This window comes from Sugiyamaella lignohabitans, chromosome A (genome assembly GCF_001640025.1).
Source record: "Sugiyamaella lignohabitans strain CBS 10342 chromosome A, complete sequence".
Lineage (NCBI taxonomy): Eukaryota > Fungi > Ascomycota > Dipodascomycetes > Dipodascales > Trichomonascaceae > Sugiyamaella > Sugiyamaella lignohabitans.
The window spans coordinates 2671445-2697924 of record NC_031672.1 but is presented as its reverse complement, the minus strand read 5'-3'; the positions used below and the strand labels follow the sequence as shown (position 1 = coordinate 2697924).

The 26480-nt window shown below is 40.8% G+C and overlaps 12 protein-coding genes and 1 non-coding gene across 13 annotated transcripts; 6 read left to right on the top strand and 7 right to left on the bottom strand.

Moving 5' to 3' along the window:
• Nucleotides 1-1020: 1020 nt before the first annotated feature.
• PRS1 (ribose phosphate diphosphokinase subunit PRS1) lies at nt 1021-2520 on the top strand (the record flags this gene model as incomplete). The annotated part of the gene is made up of 1 exon (XM_018882823.1): nt 1021-2520. One exon carries the CDS (start codon nt 1021-1023, stop codon nt 2518-2520), a length of 1500 nt encoding a protein of 499 aa, XP_018735073.1.
• Nucleotides 2521-2664: 144 nt separating this feature from the next.
• On the bottom strand, nt 2665-5826 carry VIP1 (inositol polyphosphate kinase VIP1; the record flags this gene model as incomplete). The annotated part of the gene is made up of 1 exon (XM_018882822.1): nt 2665-5826. One exon carries the CDS (start codon nt 5824-5826, stop codon nt 2665-2667), a length of 3162 nt encoding a protein of 1053 aa, XP_018735072.1.
• Nucleotides 5827-6458: 632 nt separating this feature from the next.
• Nucleotides 6459-9224, top strand: UTP21 (Utp21p; the record flags this gene model as incomplete). The annotated part of the gene is made up of 1 exon (XM_018882821.1): nt 6459-9224. The coding sequence occupies one exon, from the start codon at nt 6459-6461 to the stop codon at nt 9222-9224; it is 2766 nt and encodes a 921-aa protein (XP_018735071.1).
• A 60-nt stretch (nt 9225-9284) lies between these two features.
• Nucleotides 9285-12137, bottom strand: VAM6 (Vam6p; the record flags this gene model as incomplete). The annotated part of the gene is made up of 1 exon (XM_018882820.1): nt 9285-12137. The coding sequence occupies one exon, from the start codon at nt 12135-12137 to the stop codon at nt 9285-9287; it is 2853 nt and encodes a 950-aa protein (XP_018735070.1).
• A 251-nt stretch (nt 12138-12388) lies between these two features.
• Nucleotides 12389-12460, bottom strand: AWJ20_850 (the record flags this gene model as incomplete). Its single annotated transcript has 1 exon — nt 12389-12460. It is a non-coding gene; the product is annotated as a tRNA-Glu (tRNA).
• A 1931-nt stretch (nt 12461-14391) lies between these two features.
• Nucleotides 14392-15381, top strand: AWJ20_849 (uncharacterized protein; the record flags this gene model as incomplete). The annotated part of the gene is made up of 1 exon (XM_018882818.1): nt 14392-15381. The coding sequence occupies one exon, from the start codon at nt 14392-14394 to the stop codon at nt 15379-15381; it is 990 nt and encodes a 329-aa protein (XP_018735069.1).
• Nucleotides 15382-15522: 141 nt separating this feature from the next.
• AWJ20_848 (uncharacterized protein) lies at nt 15523-15804 on the bottom strand (the record flags this gene model as incomplete). The annotated part of the gene is made up of 1 exon (XM_018882817.1): nt 15523-15804. The coding sequence occupies one exon, from the start codon at nt 15802-15804 to the stop codon at nt 15523-15525; it is 282 nt and encodes a 93-aa protein (XP_018735068.1).
• A 1735-nt stretch (nt 15805-17539) lies between these two features.
• BNA7 (arylformamidase) lies at nt 17540-18376 on the bottom strand (the record flags this gene model as incomplete). The annotated part of the gene is made up of 1 exon (XM_018882816.1): nt 17540-18376. The coding sequence occupies one exon, from the start codon at nt 18374-18376 to the stop codon at nt 17540-17542; it is 837 nt and encodes a 278-aa protein (XP_018735067.1).
• Nucleotides 18377-18717: 341 nt separating this feature from the next.
• AWJ20_846 (uncharacterized protein) lies at nt 18718-20175 on the bottom strand (the record flags this gene model as incomplete). The annotated part of the gene is made up of 1 exon (XM_018882815.1): nt 18718-20175. One exon carries the CDS (start codon nt 20173-20175, stop codon nt 18718-18720), a length of 1458 nt encoding a protein of 485 aa, XP_018735066.1.
• A 394-nt stretch (nt 20176-20569) lies between these two features.
• AWJ20_845 (uncharacterized protein) lies at nt 20570-22366 on the bottom strand (the record flags this gene model as incomplete). Its single annotated transcript, XM_018882814.1, has 1 exon — nt 20570-22366. The coding sequence occupies one exon, from the start codon at nt 22364-22366 to the stop codon at nt 20570-20572; it is 1797 nt and encodes a 598-aa protein (XP_018735065.1).
• Nucleotides 22367-22771: 405 nt separating this feature from the next.
• PRE4 (proteasome core particle subunit beta 7) lies at nt 22772-23053 on the top strand (the record flags this gene model as incomplete). Its single annotated transcript, XM_018882813.1, has 1 exon — nt 22772-23053. The coding sequence occupies one exon, from the start codon at nt 22772-22774 to the stop codon at nt 23051-23053; it is 282 nt and encodes a 93-aa protein (XP_018735064.1).
• A 317-nt stretch (nt 23054-23370) lies between these two features.
• Nucleotides 23371-23751, top strand: PRE4 (proteasome core particle subunit beta 7; the record flags this gene model as incomplete). The annotated part of the gene is made up of 1 exon (XM_018882812.1): nt 23371-23751. One exon carries the CDS (start codon nt 23371-23373, stop codon nt 23749-23751), a length of 381 nt encoding a protein of 126 aa, XP_018735063.1.
• A 1247-nt stretch (nt 23752-24998) lies between these two features.
• Nucleotides 24999-26309, top strand: PDE1 (3',5'-cyclic-nucleotide phosphodiesterase PDE1; the record flags this gene model as incomplete). Its single annotated transcript, XM_018882811.1, has 1 exon — nt 24999-26309. The coding sequence occupies one exon, from the start codon at nt 24999-25001 to the stop codon at nt 26307-26309; it is 1311 nt and encodes a 436-aa protein (XP_018735062.1).
• Nucleotides 26310-26480: the final 171 nt, after the last annotated feature.

Genomic DNA, 26480 nt, shown 5'->3' with positions numbered 1-26480 from the left:
GTATATGGGCTAAGAAATTATCTTCACTTACATCGACGAACTGATGGAGGTGCAACCGACTGTCGACGATATGTGGCCATTTTGGCAGCTGAGAAGAATAATAGATCCAAAAAAATTAAGCTGGAAGTCGCGATTGTTTTGTTTACTTCTGACATGCGCGCAGATAGATGGCCGATCATTCAAGTTCTCAGCCGCACAGAGCATACCAGGGAGATAAGCCTCTTATCGCGTTACAGGTTAGGCTCCATAAGACCATCTCGAATGAATTAAGAATAAGTTAATTAACCAATGTGATTCTATATGCAACACACTACTTTACTTGATTAAGTTTCTCAGGTCTAATTTAGTGAAAGAGTTCAGTTTATCATACCTTTATGCTCTTTTTCTGATGATAGTGGCAAGGGTTACCAAAGTCTGGTTCAAAGCTAAGGCCACCCGAAGTAGTGCTTTTGAAAAAGAAATAGTACCAACAAAAGACCAAACCTCTTTATTTTCTTATTCTTATTTTGTCTCATCTTTTACAGTATTTCGGAATTTGGTCAGTAATTTCACATTATTTCTGGCGTTCTCGTCAGTCATGATGCTAAATTATCGACCTCCAATTAGAACAGCCATAATACATAATCAGCTCCCAAGCTAACCCCGCTTAAGTAATTATGCAACATGTCGCACAAAAAAAGTAGATGCATCCTAGATAATTGAGGGAAGGCTGATTTAACGAATCAAGTTTTTTTTTTCGGCAGTTAGTGGAGTAACTTCCTTATCTTACAGCAGCTGCTCTCAACTGGTATTTTTTTCTGTTGCGTTATTATATTCTCTATATTTTCGAAGGAGGACCATTAACAAGGTTGGTATAAACTTTACATATTCTGGAGTTTCTCGTTTACCGTGCTACAGCTTATATTTCCTTATAGCTCCGCTATCAAGAGGAGTCATTCAGGCAAGTCGTCAATTGCAAATTATCGGTTTGTTTTCACAAAATTTAGTCGTCAGTTGATTTACAAATAGTGAACAATCACAATGCGAAAGTCACATGTTTTTGTTGGCTCGTCCCACCCAGAATTGGGTAAACTTATCTGTGATAGACTGGGTGTCGAGCCAGGTCCTTGCACTCTCCGAAAATTCTCTAATGGTGAAACCAGTATCGAAATTGGTGTCTCTGTCCGTGATGAAGATGTTTACATTGTTCAATCAGGGAGTCACACTATTAATGACCATATAATGGAGCTTCTTACTTTCATATCTGGTTGCAAAGGCGGTTCGGCACACAAGATCACAGCTGTCCTCCCTTTGTTCCCTTATTCTAAGCAGAGCAAGATGAAAAAGCACAGAGGGGCCATCACTGCTCGTATGTTGGCTAATCTTATCATTATGGCCGGTGCTGACCATGTAATTACTATGGATCTTCACGCAAGTCAAATGCAGGGCTTTTTCTCCAAACCAGTTGATAATCTTTACGCAGGCCCCACTCTGGCTCGATGGATTCGTCAAAATGTCCCCGATTATAGAAACCAAGTTGTCATTGTATCTAAGAACCCAGGTGGTACCAAACGAGTTACTGCTCTAGCAGATGCTCTCAAGGTAAACTTTGCCATGATTCACACAGATAGAAGAAGACACAATGACAACAGACCCCTTCCCAAGATTTATTCTAGTCAAAACTTGCCTAAAGAAAAAGAGTCAAGTGTTAGCCCAGTTTCAAATGGTCCAAGAAGTTTGTCACAACCTAGAAATGTTCCTGCTTTGGGATCAAAATTAAGAATCGAGTCTTCGGCCTCTAAACCAGATTTAGTCGAAGACGATCCTTTTACTGAGTCTTTGACTTCTACTCAGAAAGGTTCACCACTGGCTGGTAAAGCCCATAATGACATTGTTAGTCAATATGGTCAAAGACTTGATTATTATGATGTTGACGGAGAGGAGGAAGAGGTAGTCAAATCCCATGAGATCCATGTTGCTCGAGTTATTCAAGGTCATGTCGTTGATGATGACTACCCATCTCCTTCTGTTGATAGTACAATTCATTCTGATGACGATAGAGGTACTGACCATATGATGGACTCTATTCACCTAACCGACACTTCGTCTCATGCTCTTGGTGGTACTGTGGATGCATCTCTTTCTGATGATGACGAAGAAGATCACTATCATGAGGAAAGACTAATTGCTCTCGTTGGTGATGTTAATGGCAAAACCGCTGTTCTATTGGATGATATGATCGACCGTCCTGGAAGCTTTATTGCTGCTGCTGAACATTGTAGGTTGAACTGTGGAGCCCGTGCTGTTTTTGTCGTTGCTACTCATGGCGTATTCAGTGATGGATCTTTGCAAGCTCTAGATGCCTGCCCCTACATTGACAATATCGTTGTTACCAATACCTATCCAATTCCTGAGGACGTCCGTGAGAAGTGCTCTAAACTCACTGTAATTGATATTTCTTCTATTTTTGCCGAGTGCATCAGACGTAATCACCATGGTGAAAGTATATCGGCCTTGTTTGAACAACTAGTTAGTCTATAACCGGATTGTTGGTCCTTCCTGATATAGTACAATTAAATTATTTTTTTGCATAAATGTGTTCTTTTTTTTCCTGATTGTGTTCTCAAACAAACAATAAACAACATAATATTTCTAAATATAAAGTATAAACAATCAGCCTATTGGCTACGCATCGCTTTTAACGTCTTGTTCCTCCTCATTGCTGATATTCACTGGAATGAACTTCTTAGGCATGGAAACTCGATTAAACTTGCTGCGAAGCTTGGCAATTGCAATATCAGCATCAAGATAGCGAGTGAAAGAGATTCTTGGAATGCAGGAAATGCAGTGTTTAGAGTCCAGTTGCACATCTAAAGGCGACTGACTATTGCATCCTGGCGAAAGCGCGATACGAATTGAATACTTCTTCTCACAAGTTGTAGGATCCTCGGACTCGTAAAGCTCGAAACAAATTTGAGTCAAGTAATCAAGCTCCGGCAAAGCATTACGGCTCAACTTAGTGGGAATCTGAGACTCATATATGACGTTCAACAGAGTGTAAATGTGTGATTCCTTGGTGAAGTAAATCATACAAGCCCCAGTATCTGACTTCTTAATGGACTCAATATCATTGAGAATTTGCTTCACAAGAGGCATACTGGTGAGTAAGCCAATATCCAATTTCTCATGGTCCTCAATGCCATATTCTTGCGGGCAAATAAAATCAAATAGGATCTTTGCCAACCTGTACAGTTCACGGAGATGTGCAAACTCCGTTCTATCAAATGGTCCATTCTTAGTATTCATGCCAAGAGCGGGTGACATGGTACCCCCTGGGGTAGTTGCAGGCGAGCTTACACCAGATGAAAATGGACCCAAATTGACTTTCAAACTTGGAATTTCATGGGTAGGAGGTTCAAGCTCTTCGATATTTGTATCTGGTTCAAATATCTTTTCCAGAAATTGACGATTATGAAGTCCGTCGTATTTCATTGTATCATACAACTCTGAAATTTTTGACGGATCTACTTTATCGACAGAAACAAACTCGCTGAACAATTTATCCCATCTTTCTTTGAAAAGAAATGGCTCTTCATTACAGCACCATCTCTGTTGGAAAGAATTCACATCCTTGTTACTGTAGTTGTAATCAAGAATCTTCTTGTGATACTTCATCAACTCTACTACCCTAGTCAGAACAACAAATGGTTCAGGAATCTTAGCAGGCCATGTAAATTGAGGAGGAGGCTCAATGCCCTTACGTAACAACGGCTTCAACTTCTTCTTGACTTGATCCATCAAGTCTTTGGCAGCGTTTGAGTCATCTAACAAATCCTTCCGAATGTTCAAAAATCCATCTGGTAGTTCTTCTAGTTCTAGGAATGAGTTTGCAAATAATTTGGCAGACGCAATTACTCTTCTTTCAGAGCTCGTGAAAAAATATACGTCATCAAGACAGTTCTTATTCAGTAGCATCATATCTTTACGCATTTGCTCACCCAAATCCAACGCCTGATATCTTGCTGAATGGGTGGGTTCACCACCCCACTTAATGATTAATTGAACTTTCTCAACTTCTTCTTTGGAGCTAAGAACCGGTTTAAGTTGGACCTTAGTTCCAGGTAAATCAAGCTTTTTCTCTAAGGCCCGCTTAAGTTGGTTAAGCTTCACAGGATCTTCTGCACCTACCTCGATCACTTTGTCAGTAACAGATAGAACATGTCTGAGATGATCCTTGTCTCTAATAATAACCTCAGTTTTGTGACCCTGGAGAAGGCTCACAAAATATTGTGATTTGAAAGAAAACTTAAATTTCTGTTTAGGAGTTCTATCGGCGTGCCTAATAATCGCCACTGAACCCTTGAGAACCCATTTCTGTTGTTTCTCCTCAACAGTAATGGCAGAATCTCCATTAAGTCTCTCGCGATCCTTCTTGGTTGCGATGAATAACTCACGCAGAATTCTGGCACAATTGTCATAGTAGTCTTTGTTGTCCTTAACAAAGGAAAACCCATTTACATCAATGACATAGCTCTTTCCATGAACACGAAGCAAATCGAAACCACAGATCGACTGCTCAAAACTTCTGCTGATATTTTTGGCCATTTGAACTTCTTCATCTGACAGCTTAGTAACAAATCTCAGCTCCTTTCCGTAAGTATTACGTCTGACAATTCCATCTACGACAGGGGATTTTCGAGTTTCAGCGTGACAGAAATCCGGACCGACTGTATATGCCTTAACATCTTCAAAATTATCAGTATCCATAAACCGTTCATAGATAAAAGACCCTTTAGTACGAGGGCTAGATAATTCGGGGTCATATTCGGACGACTTGTTACCAACCTTCCGAAACAACCTTCTACCACCACCGCCGGATTTCTTCGGATAATAAACATATACATTATGGTCTTCACCATCGACTGGCTTTTCAACGAACGGCTTTTGTAGGGTGCTGCCGTCGCTGAGACGCAATGTGTCACCGTCATCAATCATTTCAAACTGCAATTCAGGTTCGTACTCTAGATTAACACCATGACTGGCCAGTTTGGCTCGCACCTTCTCATCAACCTTTGGACCGCCATCTCGGGATATAACAAGTCTCTGAGGAGTGGGGACATTGTTGGCATCCAGTAGCTTCAATACTAGTCTTCTATCCCAAAGAACTTTTTGCAGCTCGAGATCATTGACAAGAAACGGCTTTCGGAGTTCTACATATTCGATCGCCTTTTGCAAAGGGAATCCAGTGGAAAAAAAGCAGATTAAGAAATCACAAGTTGGCCAATTCTCAATAGATTCGTCAAGAATTACCTTATCGCCAAAGATGACGGTTTCAAATTCACCATTTTCAATAAGTTTGTTTAAGATCTGACGGCAAGGCTTTGAACGGGCCTTACTCTCCATGGCACAAACACCAATTTTTCCAATTGGTGGAGTCGCATTGGACAGATCTGGAATACGGGCCGAAGAACCAGAAAAGGTGCGACTGTGACTAACGGTTCTTCTCATAGCCAAGCCTAAAGCGGAGGTCAGAGGAGTAGGAGTTCTAGTAGCACTATTGGTACCCGAAGTGCTATCTGAATTATTTGTATCTCTGCTACCAATTCTAGTAACTCGCTCAAGATCTAATTCGATTGAGTCGGGATTGTTGTCAGGTGAGTACGTTGTCGCATTCAAAAATGAATCGTTGTGTCGAAGGGGTGGCTGAGTTGGAATAGCAATACCTTTCGTACTATTGTCAACACTGATAGCTGGATCATCATTAATAGCTACAGGAGTAGGAACCGAACTGTTATCGATGCCTAAACCAGTGGGCTGGTGCTGCTTACGAGGATCATTCAAATCCATTATCAGCTAGAACTAATATGATTCGTTAGATTCTGGAAAACACTTTTCTCTACTATTAATTATTAACTTTGTAAAGACATTTTTTTCAACTCACCTATACTTCGACTGGATATGTTCGAGTTTCAAGAGTGTTTGTCAACTTTCTAGTATGAATTATCAAGGTAAAATTAAGTTCTTGATTAAACAGAATATGATCGGCAGATGCTCCAAGAAATCCTGCATAGAACATAGAACGCTATTCCTCGGTATGCATAAGCGTTCTATCGCTTGGTTCTGAACTTACTATTCTTATTGGAAGCTTCCACACAAATGATATGGAAGTGCCTTCTTAATTTGAGCCGAAACGGATCGGGTGGTTTCACAGTTAAATAGATCATTCACACACGATTTTTATTAGCAGCTGATATCTATGATGCTGCCAATCAGGCTATCAAATCTCTACGCACGTGTTCCAATCCCACTTAGAGAATTTGTAAGGAAATATTCTATAAATCGGGAGCCGTGTTCTGGAGTTGATGGAACGGCTGGAAAATTTATTGCATATATGCACGAATAGATCTTTTATTTTTTTTCACTGGATCAAAGAAGCTATCAAAACTAGTGACGAAGGAACTGAAATTGTGCCTGATAGGATGCCTTCTGTAGCGGTTGAATCTACCGACGCTAAGAGAAGAAAGATTTCTTCCTCGACTCCTGTCAAGGCCATTTCATCAAGGGTCTTTTCTCCGTTCCGTACTATCGGTCTTGTCACAGATGGAACACCGCTTGCGATAACATCTCTTGGACAATCATTCCTAGTAACAACTGTAGTCGATAATTCCTTTCAAATTTATGATGCTTCGAACCTCCACCTCCTGTTCGTGTCTCAACCAAGAACACCAAGTAAGATAACTTGTATCCACTCGCATTTCCACTATGTTTATGCATCTTGGGAACGAAGTGTTGGTATCTACAAAAGAGGTAATCTCCAATCTACTATCGTCCTACCAGATGACCACGATGCTAGCGAAATTAATAGCATTCTTCTATTTGGTGGGTACTTGTGTGTTTCGACTAGTGAGACCCTGTATGTTTACAAAAGTGATGTAAAGTCACCTGCAAATGTCGAGTTCTACACCTCTTTCAGGGTTCCTAAAGTTCTTGGCCAAATTAAGCACCTCTCACACCCTCCTACTTATCTCAACAAAGTAGTTATTGCAGCAAAGTCTTCAGTCTTGGTGTTCAACGTCAGATCTGGAAAACTCCTCTATACTTCTGAAGATTTTGGTTCGTCTATTACCGCTGTTGAACCTTCTCCAGTTTTAGATATCGTTGGTATTTCTACTGCTGCTGGTGATATTCATCTGTATAACATTCGCAGAGGCAAAATTGTTTTTTCACTAGACATAGGTGAGCATGTTTCATCTATTTCTTTCCGTACTGATGGCACACCACATCTTGCTGTAGGTACCGCTTCTGGTCATTTGTTCTTTTATGATTTGAATGGGAAACGACGTATACATTCAGTTAGAGGTGCCCACAGTGAGGCTTCTGGTGGTGTCTCTAAGGTACAATATCTTAATGGACAATCGATTGTTATTACCAATGGTGCAGACAATATTATCCAAGAGCTTGTTTTCGATCCTTCAATAACATCTTCGGTAGGAAGTGAACGAAGTATAACCTCGCCACCACGTGTTCTGAGATCTCGAGGTGGCCATGCGAGACCACCCACAAGTATTTCTTTTACTGATGAAGAAGCCCATTTTATTCTCTCGGCATCTCAAGATAAATCTTTGTGGAGCTTTTCTCTACGTAAAGACAGTCAAAGCCACGAATTCTCCCAGAGAACATCTGCCACTACCAATGGTAAGCGAAATGCTGGCCTCGCTGGTAGCGGACTGCGGGAGAAGTTTTCTGAAATCACTGATCTGGCCTACCAGGCAAATAAACAAAATAGGTGGGATAATATCATTACTGCCCATAAAAACTTGGATTATGCTAGAACTTGGAGCGGTAGTAGGGGTATAGTTGGAAAGTACAATCTCCATACTCTAGATGGAGGCATAGTAAAGAGTGTAGGAATCTCACAATGCGGCAACTTTGGGTTGATAGGCTCATCCCAGGGTAGTATTGCTGTTTACAACCTTCAGAGTGGTACTCTGAGACGCAAAATAGTGACAACTAGTCACAAAAAGGCTGTGACGGGTATAGCATCGGATAGCTTCAACAAGGTGATTATCAGTTGCTCATTAGAAGGTTTTGTAATGTTTCATGATTTCCATAATGCCTCGCGAATTGGCAAAATAAACCTTGAGTCATCTGCTCTTCAAATGAGATTTCATTCCAGATCCAACCTGTTGGCCGTCGCTCTTGATAACCTTTCTGTTGTTGTTATTGATATCCAAACACGACGTGTTATCCGTGAACTATGGGGTCATACCAATGCTATTACTTCTTTCGACTTCACTCCTGATGGACGTTGGATTATTTCGGCTTCGTTGGATAGCTCAATAAGGACTTGGGATATTCCGTCGGGTGGCTGCATAGACGCTGTTAAGGTGAACAATATAGTAACATGCTTGAAAGTAAGCCCCAATGGCGAATGGCTGGCCACTTCCCATGTTCAAGGTGCTGGTGTTCAACTCTGGACCATGAAGTCCCAGTTTCAGAAAATTTCAACCCGTACGATTTCTGAAGATGAGGTTAATGACATAGTCATGCCAAACTCTACTGGTGAAGGTGGATCTAATATTATAGAAGGCGCATTTGAACTTGCCCAGGATGAGACGGATATGGATCAATCTGATTGGAACTCTCCAAATACTTTGAGCGACAAGCTACAGACGTTGAGCTTATTACCAAAAACTAAACTGAATACCTTGGTACATTTAGATCTTATAAAACTCAGAAATAAGCCTAAAGAGGCTCCAAAGGTACCTGAAAAATCGCCATTTTTTCTGGGTGTTCCAGGTGTAGAGTCAGAAAGACAAGAAACCAGTGAGGGACCTTTCAATCAACCAAAAATGAAGAACACTATTTCATCTGAGTCCACATTCACCCGTCTTCTAAGGAGTGGCGATGTAGAAGGGTTTTTGACCCACCTCAAGGGCCTCTCTCCCTCTGCCACTGATCTGGAGATTCGCTCCCTCAACACATTCCCTCCACTGAATGAGTTTATATCTTTCATTGATGCGTTAACCTACCAGCTTCAGCAGAAGAGAGATTATGAACTAGTTCAGGCATGGATGACAATGCTACTTAGAATCCACGGGGACATTATTTTGGCCAATCAGAAGGACAGTGACCTTATTGCATCTCTGTCGTCTTTTGAGACGGAACAAGACTCCGAATCTGTAAGACTTGACAAGCTTACTAAATACTGCTCGGGAGTCTTAAACTATCTAAGAACTGCATAGCCTAACATTATAGAAGTAGGTAATTAATAAAATAAATACAGGAATTATATATGCTCGTGTCTATTTAGTAGACTTTTTATAAGCACTAAGACTTAGTGGGGCGGATTTTTCACTCTCTTGTCGTAGCATGTCCTGATATGCTTTTTGACAACCAAAATGAACAACTACGCCGTTCGGGAATATCGATATAACGCTGTGTCCCAGACGTTTCTTACACAATTTACAAGTTCGATGATTGGTGATAGTAGTACTTTTTTGGGTCAACTCCAATAATTGTTCTTGAGTTCGGATCAAGTGTACCCTTGATAAAGAAGCATCAACTCTTTCAGATGTCGCTTCACTCGTCAGTGTTCTCAACTGGGATTGCAAGAAATGGTCTAATTCACTCAAGCTGAAGTCGGCAGGGAGCCGGGATAAAACCTTGATAGGGGACATTCGCGGTCCTTGAGATGATAACAAATCTAGTATGTTCTGCCTATTCTGACTCGTATCTTTTAAATACAGTTCAAATAACATATGCGAACAATTCTGGCCCTGGTTTTTGTCTGCTTCATAGACATCCGCGCAATATTTCCTGGCTTTTATCTGGTCATTAATTTCGAGTGCATATAATTGAAGGGCCTCTAAGTGTTGCCCCAGCTTGCCATATAGTATTGCACGAGCTTCATGAAACTTTGAATTATTCTCATCAATCTCGTTCAGTATTCTGTCAACCTTGTAATAGGAAGATGTTGACAAAAATGTCATCAGTTTGGGAATATCATCTTCCCGACCACCCTCTATACGTCTAATATAAAGAGTGGCTAGGTTGTTATGAAACAGAGGTAGAGTCTCACCCAATTCACTAACCAAGTATTCCAAATACTCAATACAGAGATCATGAGACGGTAATGCTAGTAGATATTTGAATACTTTGGGCCGTGAAAGAGAAAGAGATTCCGACGAGTCCTCCAAAAATATATCCCGTCCAAATTGCTTGTCGACTGAAATGGGCCAAGAAGCGAATTCAAATATGACATCAAGATATTCATTGTTCAATCTTTGAAGATATTGTACAGTTGGTTCTGGTCCAGACAATAAATTAGAATCAGTATTATCGTCTCCGGAAAGTTTTGCTAGAAGCTTGAGCGCTTCCCTATGCATCTTCTTCCCAAAATAAAAATCAATCAAATCTTTCCATTTTCCGACTTCAGACAACTTTTGTTCTACCACAACGGGATCGCAGTGATTGGCGACCCGTACTAATGGGCCCACTAAGGAAGGGCTTATAAGCATGTAACACTTGAACAAAGTTGTGTCAACCAGTCCAGCAGCAACAGTCAAATCACCATAGATCTCTTCAGAAAGCTCAAAACCATGATATTTAACTCTTTCCTGAGACGTTTCAAGCTTGGATATTTTTCTTCTTGTGTCTGCCAAATACGGCAATAAACTGCGAACAGCTTTGGTAAGGTTTCTTTGGGTCCACTTAAATTGAGTCGATAGATTAGAAGGTTCTCCATCTGAAGTATTACTTGCTGATGATATATTGTGCTGTTTAGTAGAATCAGTTGTCGTACTCTTGATTGTCGAATTCTCATCTTCTGCAACAAAATTGTCGGGGTATAAATTAATAACAATATTGGGGGGCGCAGAAATATCAGAGAACATGAGCAAAGCCTCTTCAAATTTGTTATCCTTGAATAGCTCTTGAGCACGAAGGATTTGAAGGTGGCGAAGTTTGTTTTCTTTATCTTTAACAAGAACAGTTTCTATCTGACTAAGTAAAGAAATCGCCTCAACCAAATCTCCATTATCAGTCAGCTTCTGAATCTGAAGATTGTAGTCACCAGCCAGAAGTCTATATACCCGTCTAGCTGACGCCATGTATAACAACTTTCCCTCCGTCATCAAGTCTATATTCTCGATGGGTATGGACTGGAGGACTGTAGTGGTGGCTGGATTCCTCACTTCCACCGCATTTTGCAATACATCCAGCAAGTAGGGATAGCTGAATGCAAGTACTCTTGGAGCCGATGGCCATTGAATGTTAGGATAATCTGAGACCACCTTACCTGCGCTATCGATACAGGTCGACCGTGTGTCGCGAACTAATAGACTTTTCCGAGTAATCAGTGGTGAACCTACATAATCGGGTAGATATGCCGAAGAACCCTTCCTCTCTTGAATCTCTTTCATACCAAACTTATTGTCTGAACCAAATGTGCTGGCTAACCTATTGTCGAGGGCCACGCACAGTGGGGGAGCCATTCGTGATCCAATTCCAATATAACTCATCCCAACCGACACCGCAGACGGTGCATTGTCACCGCCATCTGGAACCACAGTGGCAATGCTATTTGCTACTAAGTTAACCACACTAAATTCAGACGATAACCCACATATAATATTATCGATATCAGCAAAGCACAGACTCTTGATAGTCTCTTGAAGTTGTATCTCTTTATATTCGATAAATTCTGTATCCCTCCACTCATAACAAACCAATTTTCTTTTACATGCTACTACCAAACGGGAAAGTGTTATTGGTACCCCTGGTTGGTCGGAATCCAACTCCTTTAGTCCTTGAATTGTAGCAAAGGTTGTTGCTCCTTTGGTTTTTGAAAGATGCTCATCCAGCGAATAAGTTTCAAAATCATACACACTGACCATAGAGTTGGCTAAGATTACCAAAAAACCAGCATCTTGGATGGCCCCAATCTTTTCAATAGCTTGGGTTGATATGTTCTTATAAGTTGCACTTAAAGAAGCCTGTAAAGATGGTGAGAATGGCTCCAATATGTTATAAACCTGTAATACGCCGGTTGAATATCCGATCAATAACCTTCCACCTATCGCAAAAATGCTGGTTATCCTTGACCTATCTGTTAACGGCAAGGACACTATCGGCAGAGCCGAAAATGCCGATATCATCAAGATGGCGCGTGATGTTAAATGCTCTGCTCCGGTCTACTATATTGTTAATGTTGGTGATTGATCTACATCTGCAATTCTAAGCCGCTTATAATCGTCAATGAGAGGGATGATGAGAACAATCGGACAACGTCCATGGGCCCTATTCCTTTTAGTGAGACATAATATGATTCTGAGCTTACATATAAATAAATCCTAAAAATAAAGTAACAAGGATTGAATCCGCAATAAAAGAAAAGGTCAAAAAAGAACTCCGATACAGGGAATCGAACCCTGATCTGGACGGTGAGAGCGTCCTGTGCTAGCCATTACACCATATCGGATGTTATTGGAACTGTAAGGTCGAAGGATATGTTGTATCCGGGTTGAGGCCTTACCCGTCTTAGAAGTTAGTATAAGAAGACTTAATGTATTAATATTGAAAACTCACCTTAGAAGTTAGTATAAGAAGACTTAATGATAACCAAGCTTAGTCTTCCAAGTTCTAAGGGAAACTACGAGTATTTATATATCTCGGATCCCAGGGTTAGGTTACCTGCTATTGACTGATAAGATCTCTAATGATTAATTATTATTATTATTATTATTATTATTATTATTATTATTATTATTATTATTATGATAAGATCTCTACTCATGGTCAGCAGCTTGTAAAGACGCCAATTGCTAACTTATATAAATACAGTACTAAGAATTTAAAATGACGTTACTAGTTAGCCTTCGCAGTTATGTCAGCGGTCAACGGTGGCTTAATGTGTATCGAAATGTACACGTCGGACCGTTGTTGATGACTGACTCAACACATAAGAATTATACAGAAGTTTGCGGTGAGACTTACTACGGTATAGTGTTGTTTAGTTAGTACTTTATACTTATACAAGGTACTAATCGTAACTGCGTCACCATCGGCCGATAATTAGGCTGAGTGATGGACGTAGCTGGAATTGTGTTTTGGGTTGTGCCACTTACATTGCTGTTTGGCACTGGTTGTCGGATATCAAGACCGCCGGACACCAAGTATTCAGCATTCAGACCATCGTCAATGATTCCAGACATGAGTAAGTCATTACCCATTTCATAACCGTCAAAGGAAACACCGGTGTGTGCGAGCTTGCTAAACTCTAGAAGACATGGGAATAATTGTCTATATTGTCTGTCATCGAAGTAATAACCGGAAACATTAGCAACAGTGAACATACTGTATTCTGCAGGGACGAAATAATAGAATCTATGATCTATCCTCCTTATACAATCTAGAGCATTATTCAATGCGGTGTAATTAAAGCCAATACTGATTGAAGATCTAATAAAACAGAATAATGTTAACACACTAAGTATCAACATCATTAGTTGTCAGTTAAGAACACAAATGATGGGAGGATCTTCTATTATAATAATAGTTCCTTAATTGTACAGTCATCAATGCTACCAGAGTCTGGTCCTGTTAGGCTCTAGGATAGTTGAAGAATAATATCCAAGCTGAAGGACCAGAAACAGGAGTGCTGCATGAGCAGATATATATATGGGGATCTAGTCATGTGACTTCGTTGAATTAGATTACCTCGGTAATGTCTTGATTCCCATCCAAGGATGCTGAGAGTCCTTACATGAAAAGCGAAGAGTTTATTTCCTTTTAGATCTCAGCCCATGTCGTCTTAGTTATCTGCTCATAGCCTAAATTTAGGGAAAATATGTGTATATAGATACTGTATTTCCCTAAAATCTATTAAGCTAAGTTTGATTATCATTAAAAAGTCTTATACTAGATTCTCTACGTATGGAAAGGAGTGAAACAGCGCGCCTAAGCTAAAATAGCCAAAGTAAACTGTGGTAATCAGGAAAAAAAGTTTCTGGTGATGTGAACAGGATGGGACCCAGAACCTGTGGATTTTATATATCATTTATAGCCTAGGACTAAAAAAACAATATTTTTTTATGAGTTATACACACCAGATCAAACATACCCTCCGGATTTGTAGATCTCTAATAATACCATTCAAATTAGGGGCAACCACAGTTTGCCGGATATTGTAAGGACATTCTAAATTATTTGATTATTAATCGGATTTCGTTATCAGATTGTACCTCCTGATAAATTGATAATAGTTAAGAAAGGAAGAGAGGGTATGATGCAAGTGTCATGCTGTTAGAGGGGATGCAGGCATTAACGTGACTGGAAAACATGATCTATTGTTTATATGTACTGTGAAACCATTGCGTCTCACACTCAACACGCAACCATAGGAAATAAACGATGCCGAAATCGAAGAGACGGGAGGATGATAGTAATGATGATAGAGATAGGGATTATAACCATACGACTACAGTATCCCCAAGTCCTGAGCCTATGAAGCCAAGCGATACGGATTCAGGGATAGACGCAGCAGAGCTTGATCGTATGGCTAACCAGCTAGTTCGGATGGCTCTCTTTGGCGAATTAACACGAACGACCATCAAAAAGGCAAACATATACAAAACAATTATAAGCGATTCTATCGCTGCTAATATGAAACTGAAAACTTATAGAAATGTGTTTGTCATGGCTCAGAAGAAACTTAGATCAATTTTTGGCATGGAACTAATACCGCTCCCTCCTAAGGAATTTCCAGAAGACTTGTCGATAAATACAACTCATTTGGCTACGACGCGCTCCAATCGAAGCAAAAGGCCCAAAAGGCAAAAAACAGAATCAGGGGAGGGACAAGACGAGGATGACGTTGGCGATGTTTACATGTTGAGGAATACTCTACCCTTAGAGTACCGCCAGGTAGTTGCAGAGAATAGGTCTGTCGATGAGCAGGAGTTTTATGGTCAAGCTTTTATTATTTGTTCTATTATATTGCTCCATCCGAAAGGCTATATGGAAAGAAGTGATCTATCTCGTTACCTCATACCTCTGGGTATTGATCTCCCTATGTTTGATACGCTCATTTCGAAACTGACAAGCCATTCTTATGTTGTACAACAGAGTAACAATGATCCAGGAAGGGCCATTCAGAAGCGACGGCAATATTACAGCCTGGGCCCCCGAGCCAAAGTGGAGTTCGGAGATAACCAGGGGTTCAAAGAAATTTGTTCTAAGATTCTCGGCGAGACCTTCAACCCTAAGATTTCAACGCAAATCGACTCTCGATTGAAAGCAGTTAAAATGTTACACAGTCCAGTAGCAAGTAACCAGATCTCCGACGTAGGTGTAGGGATTGATAACCTAGAAGATGTGGAAGTTGGAAGCGGCGACGATTAACCTTGTTCCCAGGGCGCTTCTTGTCTCAACGATATTTAACTTATTATTTATTAGTAAATAACTGTTTACGCACTTGTGCAGCTCGATACAAAGACTGCCTTAAAATGACTTTGAAATAAATTAACATCTGGAATAAATAGATTAATTTCGCTTTTGGTAGATTTTAAGAACCCGGTCTCGAAGCTTTTTATCCCGGAATTTCCACTTGCCACAGCGAATGGCCTCATTGAACCTTTTCTTGGCTTCCAGTTCTCGAGCTTGTTCCTGCTGAGCTTTATACTCCTGTTCCTCAAGACTGTCTTGCATATCTGCACGGTAGTAGCCCGCAGGTGTTTCCTGACTGGAAAACCGATCACGGTGTCTGGATCCCCTATCTACCATCTCATCCACAGTCAAAGTCTTATATGCACCGTTGCCAGTCATTTCCAAGCCCCTTCCAGCTATTTTGTGAAACTAAATTCCGGTTAGTCATCCCAAAAACATGATCCCTGATAGAACTCGACTCACCTCTTCACATTCAAAACAATCCCTTCCATGTTCACATTGCCGTTTTCTGCCACGAACAGTCTCTGTGTATACATATTTATGACCCTCATTCTGATTCTCATTCACGGCAAAATCATTTTGATGCCACTTTCGTTCTGCAAGGCTATTAAGTTAGACATAGTAGTTGAGAACATAGGAGGTTTTTTATTTACTTACCCATTCAAAAACTCCTGATCTTCATCAGTGTTGTTTTCCTCATTTTCCTCATAATTGTTTGATATTGCCTTCAATGGCTGCCTTGAAGGAGTCTTATGTTCGTTCTGTAGATCCTTTGGTATCAGCCAATTATCCAACGTTCGCTTCTGTGGTTTATTGGAAATAGGGGTCAAGACCGATCTCTGATGATTAACACCTTGCTCCTTTTGAAACATGATGGCTTTGCGACTGGTACTTAGGTCTTCATCAATTTCCTCGAAACATGCCTTTCTACGCTTGATTTTCATCATAGATCTATTACAAGGAGTTTCTTTAGGTGTGTTCATTGCTATAGAAGTGATGTTTGGAGGATCTGATGAGATTTCCTGGGAATAATCATCTGAATTTCTTGGTGACTGCCCCGGATCTTGGGATTTATGTTGTTGGTGGTCGGCAACATCTGTCATTTGATATTGGGAAAGATCAAGATTAATACTTTCAGGTGCCAGTTCGGGACTTAGTTGGCTCCTGACAAAATTCTCATCTGGTTCTCTTTTGATAAAATAGTTGTCGGGCTCGGTTTTTACTAGTGGTATTGATCTGAGTGGAGAAGAACTTTTGTCATTAATTCTTTCTGCTTGTGTGTCGTCTGATGGGCCAACCGTTGTGGCCTGGCTTGAAGGTATTAGTGGAGGTACTGTTAAAGCATCTCGGTGAGGTGAACTTGCCAGAGGCATATGAATGTCAGAAGGGCTGGATGTATTCCTTGAGTTCTGCTCCGACAATTGGGAAGACTTCGTACTACTCAATCTATGCTCTAACCTAGCATTTCGCTTTTCAAGTTTCGTGATGTATTCGCCCTCGATCCATTTCTTAACAGCCGGACTATCTTCATCCATTAGCTGGCCGTATAGTCGTTTGAAAGATTCAAACAACTCTTTGTTCAGTTGCTGTAAGTCTAAGTTGTCCTTCTCAATTGAGGATGTCTGCTTCTGCAGCTTCTTGAACGCTTGCTTCAATTTCCCGTTCTGCGAAAGAACCCGCTCGTATCGCAGTCCTAATTTTTCGTTTTCAAACTGTAATCTCTCATTCTCCAAGTATGTCTCCGACAATTTATTTCCAAAACTTTTTAACTCTAGTCCCCTGTTAGCCTAGAACAAGCCTTTTGGCACCCCAATTTACTTACGGTCATTCAGTCTGTTATTGTAGGTTTCCACATAACCTATTCCCTTGACCACGTAGTCCAATATCTCACGAGAATCGTTTGCTGATGAGCTTATTATCTCTTCTATATCCTCACCTATACTCATTATCAAGATTGAATCTATTATCTAAGAGCTGACGCGCGTGAACATTACGCGTTTATATCTGCAGTCTATCTTTAATCCTGCATATATAGTCTGCGACGATACTTTATGCTCCTGGATCTTAGAAACAAAGATCTCCTGACAAGAAAAACTTTTTAAAAAAAAACTTCTTAAGTTTTACATGAGTTGTGTAGTTGCAATCCTATATATTTTTTCACAATTGTGACTAATAAGTCACTAACATAAACGGCGTCATGTGAGCCACGTGCAAGTTCTTCACATACGGTGACTTCGTTCCCTGTAACAAGTTGGAGATGTTTTTTGGCAAACTTTGGCTGAAAATCGATTCCCAGTAGTTCATCCTCAGGGGAATGCACAAGAACGATTGTTCCGTCATAAGTTACCAATGAGACTTCAGCAGTCTCTACAAGATCTTGTTTTGACCTCTGCCATCGAAAGCTGGTACCAATCGGGCTAGCTTTTTCCCAGTCGTCAGGGTCGTTTCCAAATGCTTCAGATACAAATCCTTCATAGGAGGAATGCTCTTCAATCATGTAGGGCAGATTATAAATACCTTCAACACCAATAGTCACAGAGATTTTAGCTGTATTATTCAAGGCTGGCCATTGAGTTAGAACTTGAAATGATAAAAATGCCCCTGCGGAATGTCCAACAAGAATATATTCCGATACCTCGAAAGAAGCTGTTATAAACTTTAGAGCCAAAAGAATGTCCTCTATGTGAGAAGGATGCTTTACGTCCGGTGATAATCTGTAGTCTATTGAAGCGACACCATCCATGCTCCTTGAAATCTGGCCATCCAGCAATCCATTGGCCAAGTGTTCGCCATCCTCGTAAGTATTACGTGGGTCCCTCCAGGCCCCGCCATGTATGAACACCACCCATCGGCCAGTCACATTCAAGTCAGAATTCCTCCAAATTCCGATAACTTGGCGCTCGTGCGCTCCATACTGTGTTTTTGAGAATACTGAGGTGAAGTCAGACATTGCAGCATTCAAATCGTCGGCAACCCTGGTTTAAATGCAGGTGTGCACGGCCAGGATATAGACACCCCAAAAAAAATGTATACTAACTGACACCGAACTTCGTGTCAACTACCCATTAAGATGAGTCAAAGTCTAAGAGAATAATCCTTAGTTGACTCTAAAAGAATATTCTTATGCCAAATAAATAGCTTTATAAATCTGTGTATATTTTCTATTTGACATTTTACAACGCCTAAATAACTCCCACACTATTGCGAAATAATACGATTAATAAACTTCAGAATTTATTTTTTATTTACTAAAAGAAAGCAACTGGGAAGCGCTATTTTTAAGTGACAGGATCAAATGAACCGATTAGGGCCAAATCCGAAGCCACCGCCTTGACCAGGAGGGCCAGTAGGATCCCATCTAGCTCCAGGGGGGCGAGTTAAGCTATCAGGTATATCGTCATCCGTTCCTGGCTGACGACTGCCACGTCTCCCCTGAAAAATAGGATGGTCAAATGTTGGATGCATTCCCTGATGATTGCTACCACCTGGGAAGCCAGGAAGACTGGGCGTATGAAGATCTCCACTTCCGATAGATGGGGAGTTCATACCAGGACCAACAAACGGAGCCAAAGGAGGGTTTCGGCCACCTGGTGGGAAGATATCATCACCTCCAATGGGAATATAAGGGGTCGGATATCCGGGTTGAGCAATGTCGTGGCGAGATGTTCTTCGTTTCATGGACTGTTTGATTTCATACTCGTCTTCAAATCCAGGTGGAGCATCAACTTGAATCGGTGGTTCATCTGCCCGCGAAGCAATAGGGGTGCCTCCAAAACCTGGGCCTGAGGTACCTGTAGGATCATTTGCTGTAGGAATTAAAGGTGGTTGAGCGGTGTCTGACCCAGTGTTGGGGGTGTCAAAACCCTGAGCCGTAGGACCCGACTCGTACTCAGCAGCTCCGGCACGAATTGGATCAAACGGAGGTGGCGTTGAAGGAGTGGATTCTGCAGCAGATTGTGACTCTTCTTTGATTTCCTCTTCAATTAATGATTGACGAAGCTTATTCACAACATCGGTGGGGTCATTTGCGCTGATACTAGTGGTGCTACTGGTCGATAAACGCTTTTGAGATTGGTTTTGATTTTCTGGATTCGTTCCTCTGCTTGTCGTACCTATGCCCGAGTTTGTTCCACTTATACTCGTGCCACGAATATTGGATCTCGAGTCATTGCTTCCTATACTACCGACGGAGGCCCTCTTTTCTTCAATACCTACAGTACCAATCAATGGTCCAATCACTTCTTTCAACAGTTTCTCACCTAGAAGATCCGTTTTCGTCTCAGAAATATATATGTCTTGGATTACTTCCGATCCGTCAGGACGGCTAAACACTGCTAGATTGACATATGATTTTATATCCAGCTTAACTGACACTTGTCTACCGCTATTTTCGCTTAATGCACTGACTAAAAGCACAGAATTACCCAATTTTGTAATGGTCAAATCAATCAAGTCATCAGCTCCATTTCCAATCTCGACTCGATACCTGAATCCAAAAAAATTAGGGGACCCCTTGTTCCAGTTGCTAGGAAGCTTGTTACTCTCAGAACTATCAACCCTTCCTTCATTGGCAGCTGTTATATCAGGACTAGCCACAAATGAAACTTCGTCAAATTCAACCAATGTTGAATGTACCTCCACTGCCAATGCATCAACAGGTGAGCGTAATAATTCAACTAACGCAGCTTCTTCATCACCCTCGTCTGCTAAGCTGTTTACCACCGTCTTGTAGACATGGCAAGCCACCATTTTTTTTTAGCCTTTGACAATGACTAAAACGATATCAGAGTTAATTCTTGCACTGATATCACTTGATAACTAACAAGAAACCCAATTGCTTAAAATTCGATATTCGCCACTGTAGTTTAGATTGCTTTCGAAAATGCCGAACCAGCTTAGCGGTCGTGCAACCCCATGCTCTTGATCGTCATTCCACTTCCTTACCCTTCTCAATATCATATTGCATGCAGGTCCCTGCTTAATGCATGACCGATAAGAACTTATAAAATGGACTTGGATTGTTTACATAACAAACTGCAAATTTCTGGAAAAACAACTATTCGCATCCATTTAATAGATGCACCATCAGAATTTTAGAATACCATGCAAGCTTTTATTGGATTGGACTCTGAATTAGTTCAAACTAGCTGTACTGGTGATCTACATGCTGCGTTCCAGTACTGGAGGAACTTTTTATAGCATCATCAAACACCTGGATCATCCAGTTGTAAAGCATTGGGTCATAGTAACTTGGTGACTCTATAAAGACCACTCTGCGCAGTTTCCGAAGATAAGGGAGGGCAGGAACGAAAAAGCTAGTAACTTTACTAGCTGTTAACTCTTCAAAAAACTCTTCATTGCTGGCAATCGCCAGTTTTTCACGCCGTAAATCTTTACAATTCATAGTGTTCCAACAGTCTAACTCAATACACTCTCGTCGGGGTCTTTGAGGTCCGTCATTATGGAATGATTCCCATAGGAAGCACCAAAAAAAGGACTCCAGGTCGTGATAAAAATTGTGCTCTACAAAGACCTTGGTGTGTAGTAATTCCATAGCAACAAAAGCTCTTTGGCAAATATAGCCCCATTCCCAATTCTTGCTTGCTCCGTTGAACGCCTGAAATTCAAGTGCGCCATTCAATCCAAATAAGTATCCGGTCTTTTCATCTTGCGATAACATGATGTTTCTCGGAGTTATATTCCGGTGCAATATGCTTGCTTTTTGACAGAGGCCCTGATGCCCCTTTATGGCATCCCTGAACCCGTAATAAATACCTTCAATGGCAGTCGCTTGACTCAAAGGTTTCATAAATTCGAACAATTGCCTGAAGTGAATAGGATTTCTAGGCATGTGATATTCGCATACATTTTCTAGCGATATTGACGGTTTTTTGACTTGGTGGACGACCATGCCATCTTCGTTGTCGATATTTACTAACTTTCTCTGTGTCAGTGGGATTGAAAGCTCGTCTCTTATATTGAACCAAGTGGAATCAACCCTGTTTTTCTCTAGTGATACTACTGTCTCACTATAGAGAACACCAGCCAGGCTCAGCACTCTGGAAGTCTTTGCCTTCACGGAAAGCTCTAACTCCTTGTGTACTTCTTCTTCGTCCTGCCATAAATCTCGCAATAGGTAGCTTTTGTTTGCAGGACCGGTGATTTCCCAGAGTGTTTCTCCTCTGGAGCATATTCCAGTTTCCCTGTACAGAAGTCTGTTGAATTTATATTCCGTTTCTTCCCCAAATTGGGACTGTTTGTGTATTTTCGGTGAGACTGCAGTTTGAATAGAGCTATCGTTGGACAATCGTGCTGTACTCAGCTCTTTCTCTATATCCTTCTCATGGAAGAAAACATCAACAGGAGTAAGTTCATCCAATCCACTAGTTATGGCTGATGGACTCTTTTGCGACGGTGAAGTATTATCCCACGAAGGAATCTCAGACAATCTTATTGTGTAATCTTTTTCTCCTCTTTCTACCATCTCTCTGTAGTGGGCCACACCTACAAATTTATATACAGCTATCCAGATTTCTTTATGAGACCAATTAGAGTGATTTGCCGCTCTCAGAATCTCTCTAGCCAGTTTTTCGTCCACATAAAACCCTCTTAGGTTCCTATCAAATGTCTCCGCTAGGGTCCAGCCGTTTTCGTACCGTAAATGACTGGCTGGATATGTCAAATTGAGTGCCCCGACGAAGTCGAGAACGTGCAACTTGCCTAGTGACAAGTCAACGAAGTTTTGATTAGGATAATTCTCTGAAAACTGCAAGTATTTTTTTGTCAATTGATCAATAGAGTCTGTAAGAATATTATCGCTCCCATCTTCGATGGCTTGTTGATAAATGTTTGACCACTGCTTCTGAAATGCGAGGTCAAGCTCAGCTTCGACAGAGCTAGTATTAATAATCCTTTCTACCGCCTTACCTTCTGAACTCATAATCTAGTTATTTTTCGACTTCTTGTCAAAATAAGAAGGGATCTATGTCTGGCTATATGGACAAGCATCTTTCATATACAAACAGCCTAGTAATACTAAAACAGTAGGTATAAAATTATATACTGAAGATTAAATTCGATTTTTTTTTTAAGTTTTAAATACTCCAACCTTAGAAATTGGAAAGATAGACCCCGAATATCTACAGAGTACTGATATTCGCGTTATTGCGGATATGCGGCTAAAACCCTTGACCCACATAGTATCATGTACCACATACAACCAATTCACTCCATGCCTGTATAGATCGTTTCCTTACTAACAGACCCACAAAACTTTTTCTCTTCGGCTGGAACTACAAAAGGATATTAACGCTTCAATTGCATTCCTAAGACTTCTCAAAGCGACATGGAGCATCATCAAGTTAATTGGGGTCGTCCTCGTGATGACATCTACGGGGCATATGATAGAAGTATTCATAACGCCACTGCCTCTATGCCAACAGTACATACTCAGCAACCAATTGTCACCGGTACTAGTGTAATTGGAATCAAATTCGATAAAGGTGTTATCATTGCTGCGGATAATTTAGGTAAGTTGAATTCTCTAGCACAATGTTTTTTGACTGGCATCAAGCCTCGAACAACTGGATGCTTTGGACTCTCTGGACTCGCCAATGGCATGTACTAGAATTGAAAGGAAGAAATAAATCGCCGGCTCGTATTATAGATCGGGTAATCAAGCTATGGGCATGTAATGGACATAACTAACATAAGGCTTAAGCTTCTTACGGTTCCCTTGCCAGATTTACCAACCAAGAGCGATTGTTTCCCGTTGGCAAAGAGACTGTAGTAGGCATTGGAGGAGATATTTCAGATTTGCAATATCTGGAAAAGTACCTTGAAGATCTTGAAATCGATGAGAACTATGATAATGATGGGCAATCTTTGACCGCTAAACATATCTACTCTTATCTGTCAAGAACATTCTATAACCGTAGGAACAAGATGGATCCTCTATGGAACTCTGTTTTAGTTGCTGGGTTCGATAATGGTGAACCATTTCTTTCATATGTGGATTTATTAGGTGTCACCTATTCTGCTCCTACTTTGGCAACTGGATTCGGTTCGTACCTAGCAATTCCTCTTCTACGTAAATTGGTCGACAAGGAAGGTGACGAGAAACTAGTGAATGAACAACAAGCTCGTGCCGCCATTGATGAATGTATGAAAGTATTGTTCTATAGAGACGCACGCAGTATAGATAAGTACTCCGTGGCCACTATCACAAAGGAGTCTGGGGTAAGAATCGAGAAGGATCTGCGCTGTGAAGACATGAGTTGGAAATTTGCCAAAGATATTCGTGGCTACGGCACTCAACGGGAGTGAATATTCTTCTCTAAATAGCTTAATACATGTTTTTGAATGCTTTTCTATATATAGGTAAAGTCAGGTTGTCGTGAAGTTGACGGTTGGCTGTTGGATATTTTTATGTCTTTTATCCTTCAACTGTATTCGAACATGAAGTCTTTCTGCAAGTAGTCTTCATCAGCTAACAATTCTGGAGCTATTTATTAAATAACCTATTGGGAAATTCAGTGGCTCATATCATGCCTTTCCCTATAGATATTGCGTACCTTAAACTAGTCGCATGAATCCAGACTTATAGGTTCCCGTTAAAACCTAGATCACTCCCAGTATATCACGAGTATTGTTGAGCTCCGCATTAAATCGAGATAAGAGTCCAAACCGTACCTGATGCTAAATCTTGCACAGTTAACTTAAATAGAAGTACCCATGCAAAACCAATAATTGAGAAGTGCATGAGAGGGGGTGTTGCACCAAACTTTTATTTAGATCTACATGCCATATTCCGGCATAGAACGCCTTGAATCCTAGTATAAAAGCTTCTATGCATATGAGCAGTAGGTCATTCAGACAAAGTTTTCGTGCCAAATGTATTATACTAAGAGTTAAGGCTGACACTGTTTTCAAGTCTTCAAGGCGTTAAACTGCAGACGGAAGACTAGGTGCTATTCTGATAATGGAATTGGCTCATTACATGGCCTGTTGAGCAACATCTCCACGCCCGTCCGCAGGTATTTCAAACCTCAACTCTGGTCAGCATATATTATTTACAGTTAACCAAGCTATATATAGGGGGTTCTTCTCGAAAGGGTTAGCTTGTTGTTGACGAAAATGTAGGTTTGTGCATCGGGCTGCAAAGGGATATTATTCGATTGAAGGCGTCGAATGTTCTTCTTCGGCATTAGGAAATAATTTCCCTTACCGCGATGCGCTTTGAAGACCCTCATCGCTGCATAAGACGATAAGAGAGACACATTGGGGTGGGGAATATCGATAGACGTATCATATATATATACTTGTTGGAACGGTAAATTTGGTGGACTTATATTGCTAATATTGTGCTTTTTAATGCCAGCGAGGAACACTCATTGGGTCTGGCAAGTTCATAAAAAGAGAATTTGGACGTTGAGCACATTTTAGATTTTACTATTGTTGGTGAAGACGAAAAGGGGTAAAGTCGGCAGCAATCGGACAGAGAACAAGTCAGATTTTGAGCAACGCTTCTATAGCCCAATCTTTCTCCTTTTTAATTATACACTTTTTCCAGTATGGGAACTTCAGTATCCCTGGCGTCGTCATCTAAAGTTTCCACTTCGGATAGAAACGTGACTCAACCTCTTGATTTCGACTCTAAAAGTATAGAGGTGATTGTTTTGGGATCTTCTGGGGGACCAGCAGATAAGCATAACTCCTCGTATCTTGTTAAATCAACTAGCACAAGACTATCAGACAAAGGCTCATTGCTTGCAATTGATGCAGGATGCTTGTTAGCCGGCATCATGGACATACTGGAGAATGACTCAAGTAAGAGCCCTGATTCTAAGCAGATATTCTCACTGAATGAGCTACCGTATTCGAAACTAAGTGCTAATGCCCATTATATATTAACCGAACTACTTGCTGGTGTATGCTTGACACACCAACACATGGATCACATTGCTGGATTAATATTGAACAGTGTTTGTTTTAGCCCAGAGTCTCCTAAACTGGTAGCAGCATTACCAAATTGCATTGACAGCCTAGTCCAAAACATCTTCAATGGATCTATATGGCCTAACTTGACAAACGAGTCAACAGACACGTATGGCAATAGGGTAGCAATATCAGAGGGTTATTCAATCTATCTTCAGAGATTGGTTCCGACCAAGATTTATTCAAATGTTGCGAAGGGCCTGTCAGTCGCTGCATATCCCATTTCTCATGGCAAGCACCCAGGATGTATTGGACCAGAGAAACCACCTCCAGCCTCGGTGTCAAATATATCTAATTCACCACTGCAAAGCTCGTTACCAACGGGGAACTCCCCTTTATTGTCACCGTCTTCATTCATATCCACATCACCCTCATCTCTTGAATCCTTTTCAACAACTACAACAACATATTCCGAAACCATGAATACTGAATCAAGGACATTGTCATATGATAGCTCTGTGTACTTCGTACAAAATGAACAGAACTCAACCGTTATTCTCATATTTGGAGACGTGGAGGCTGATTCCATCTCAATGAATCCACGTAACAAAGCTGTTTGGGATGATGCTGCACTGATTTTAGAAAAAAGATTACTGAAAGCGATTTTTATCGAGTGTTCTTACTCGAATTCTCGCCCAGATAATATACTATATGGACACCTGAACCCCAAATACCTGATTGAGGAGTTGAGCTACCTTGCTTCATGTACAAGATCAAATCCTAGTCTTGATACACTGAAGATAATAATAACCCATGTTAAGCTAGATGTGACTATTTGTGAAGCACCATATGATGAGATATTGAGAGAATTGACCATGCTAGCTGAGAGCAACAAACTGAAATGTACATTTGAGTTTGCCTATGCCGGTGCCCATATGTATTTCTAGAAATTTTTTGCATTTTCTGTCTATATTTATTCTATTTATTTCTCATCTTGATTTTCAAAATAACCCCCCCCCCCCCCCCTCGAATTGACTTGATTTGCTATATCACTGATGTATATTATCATGTCCAGTACTTGACATTTGAGTAATGGAATAAATGTTATTGCTCAAAGA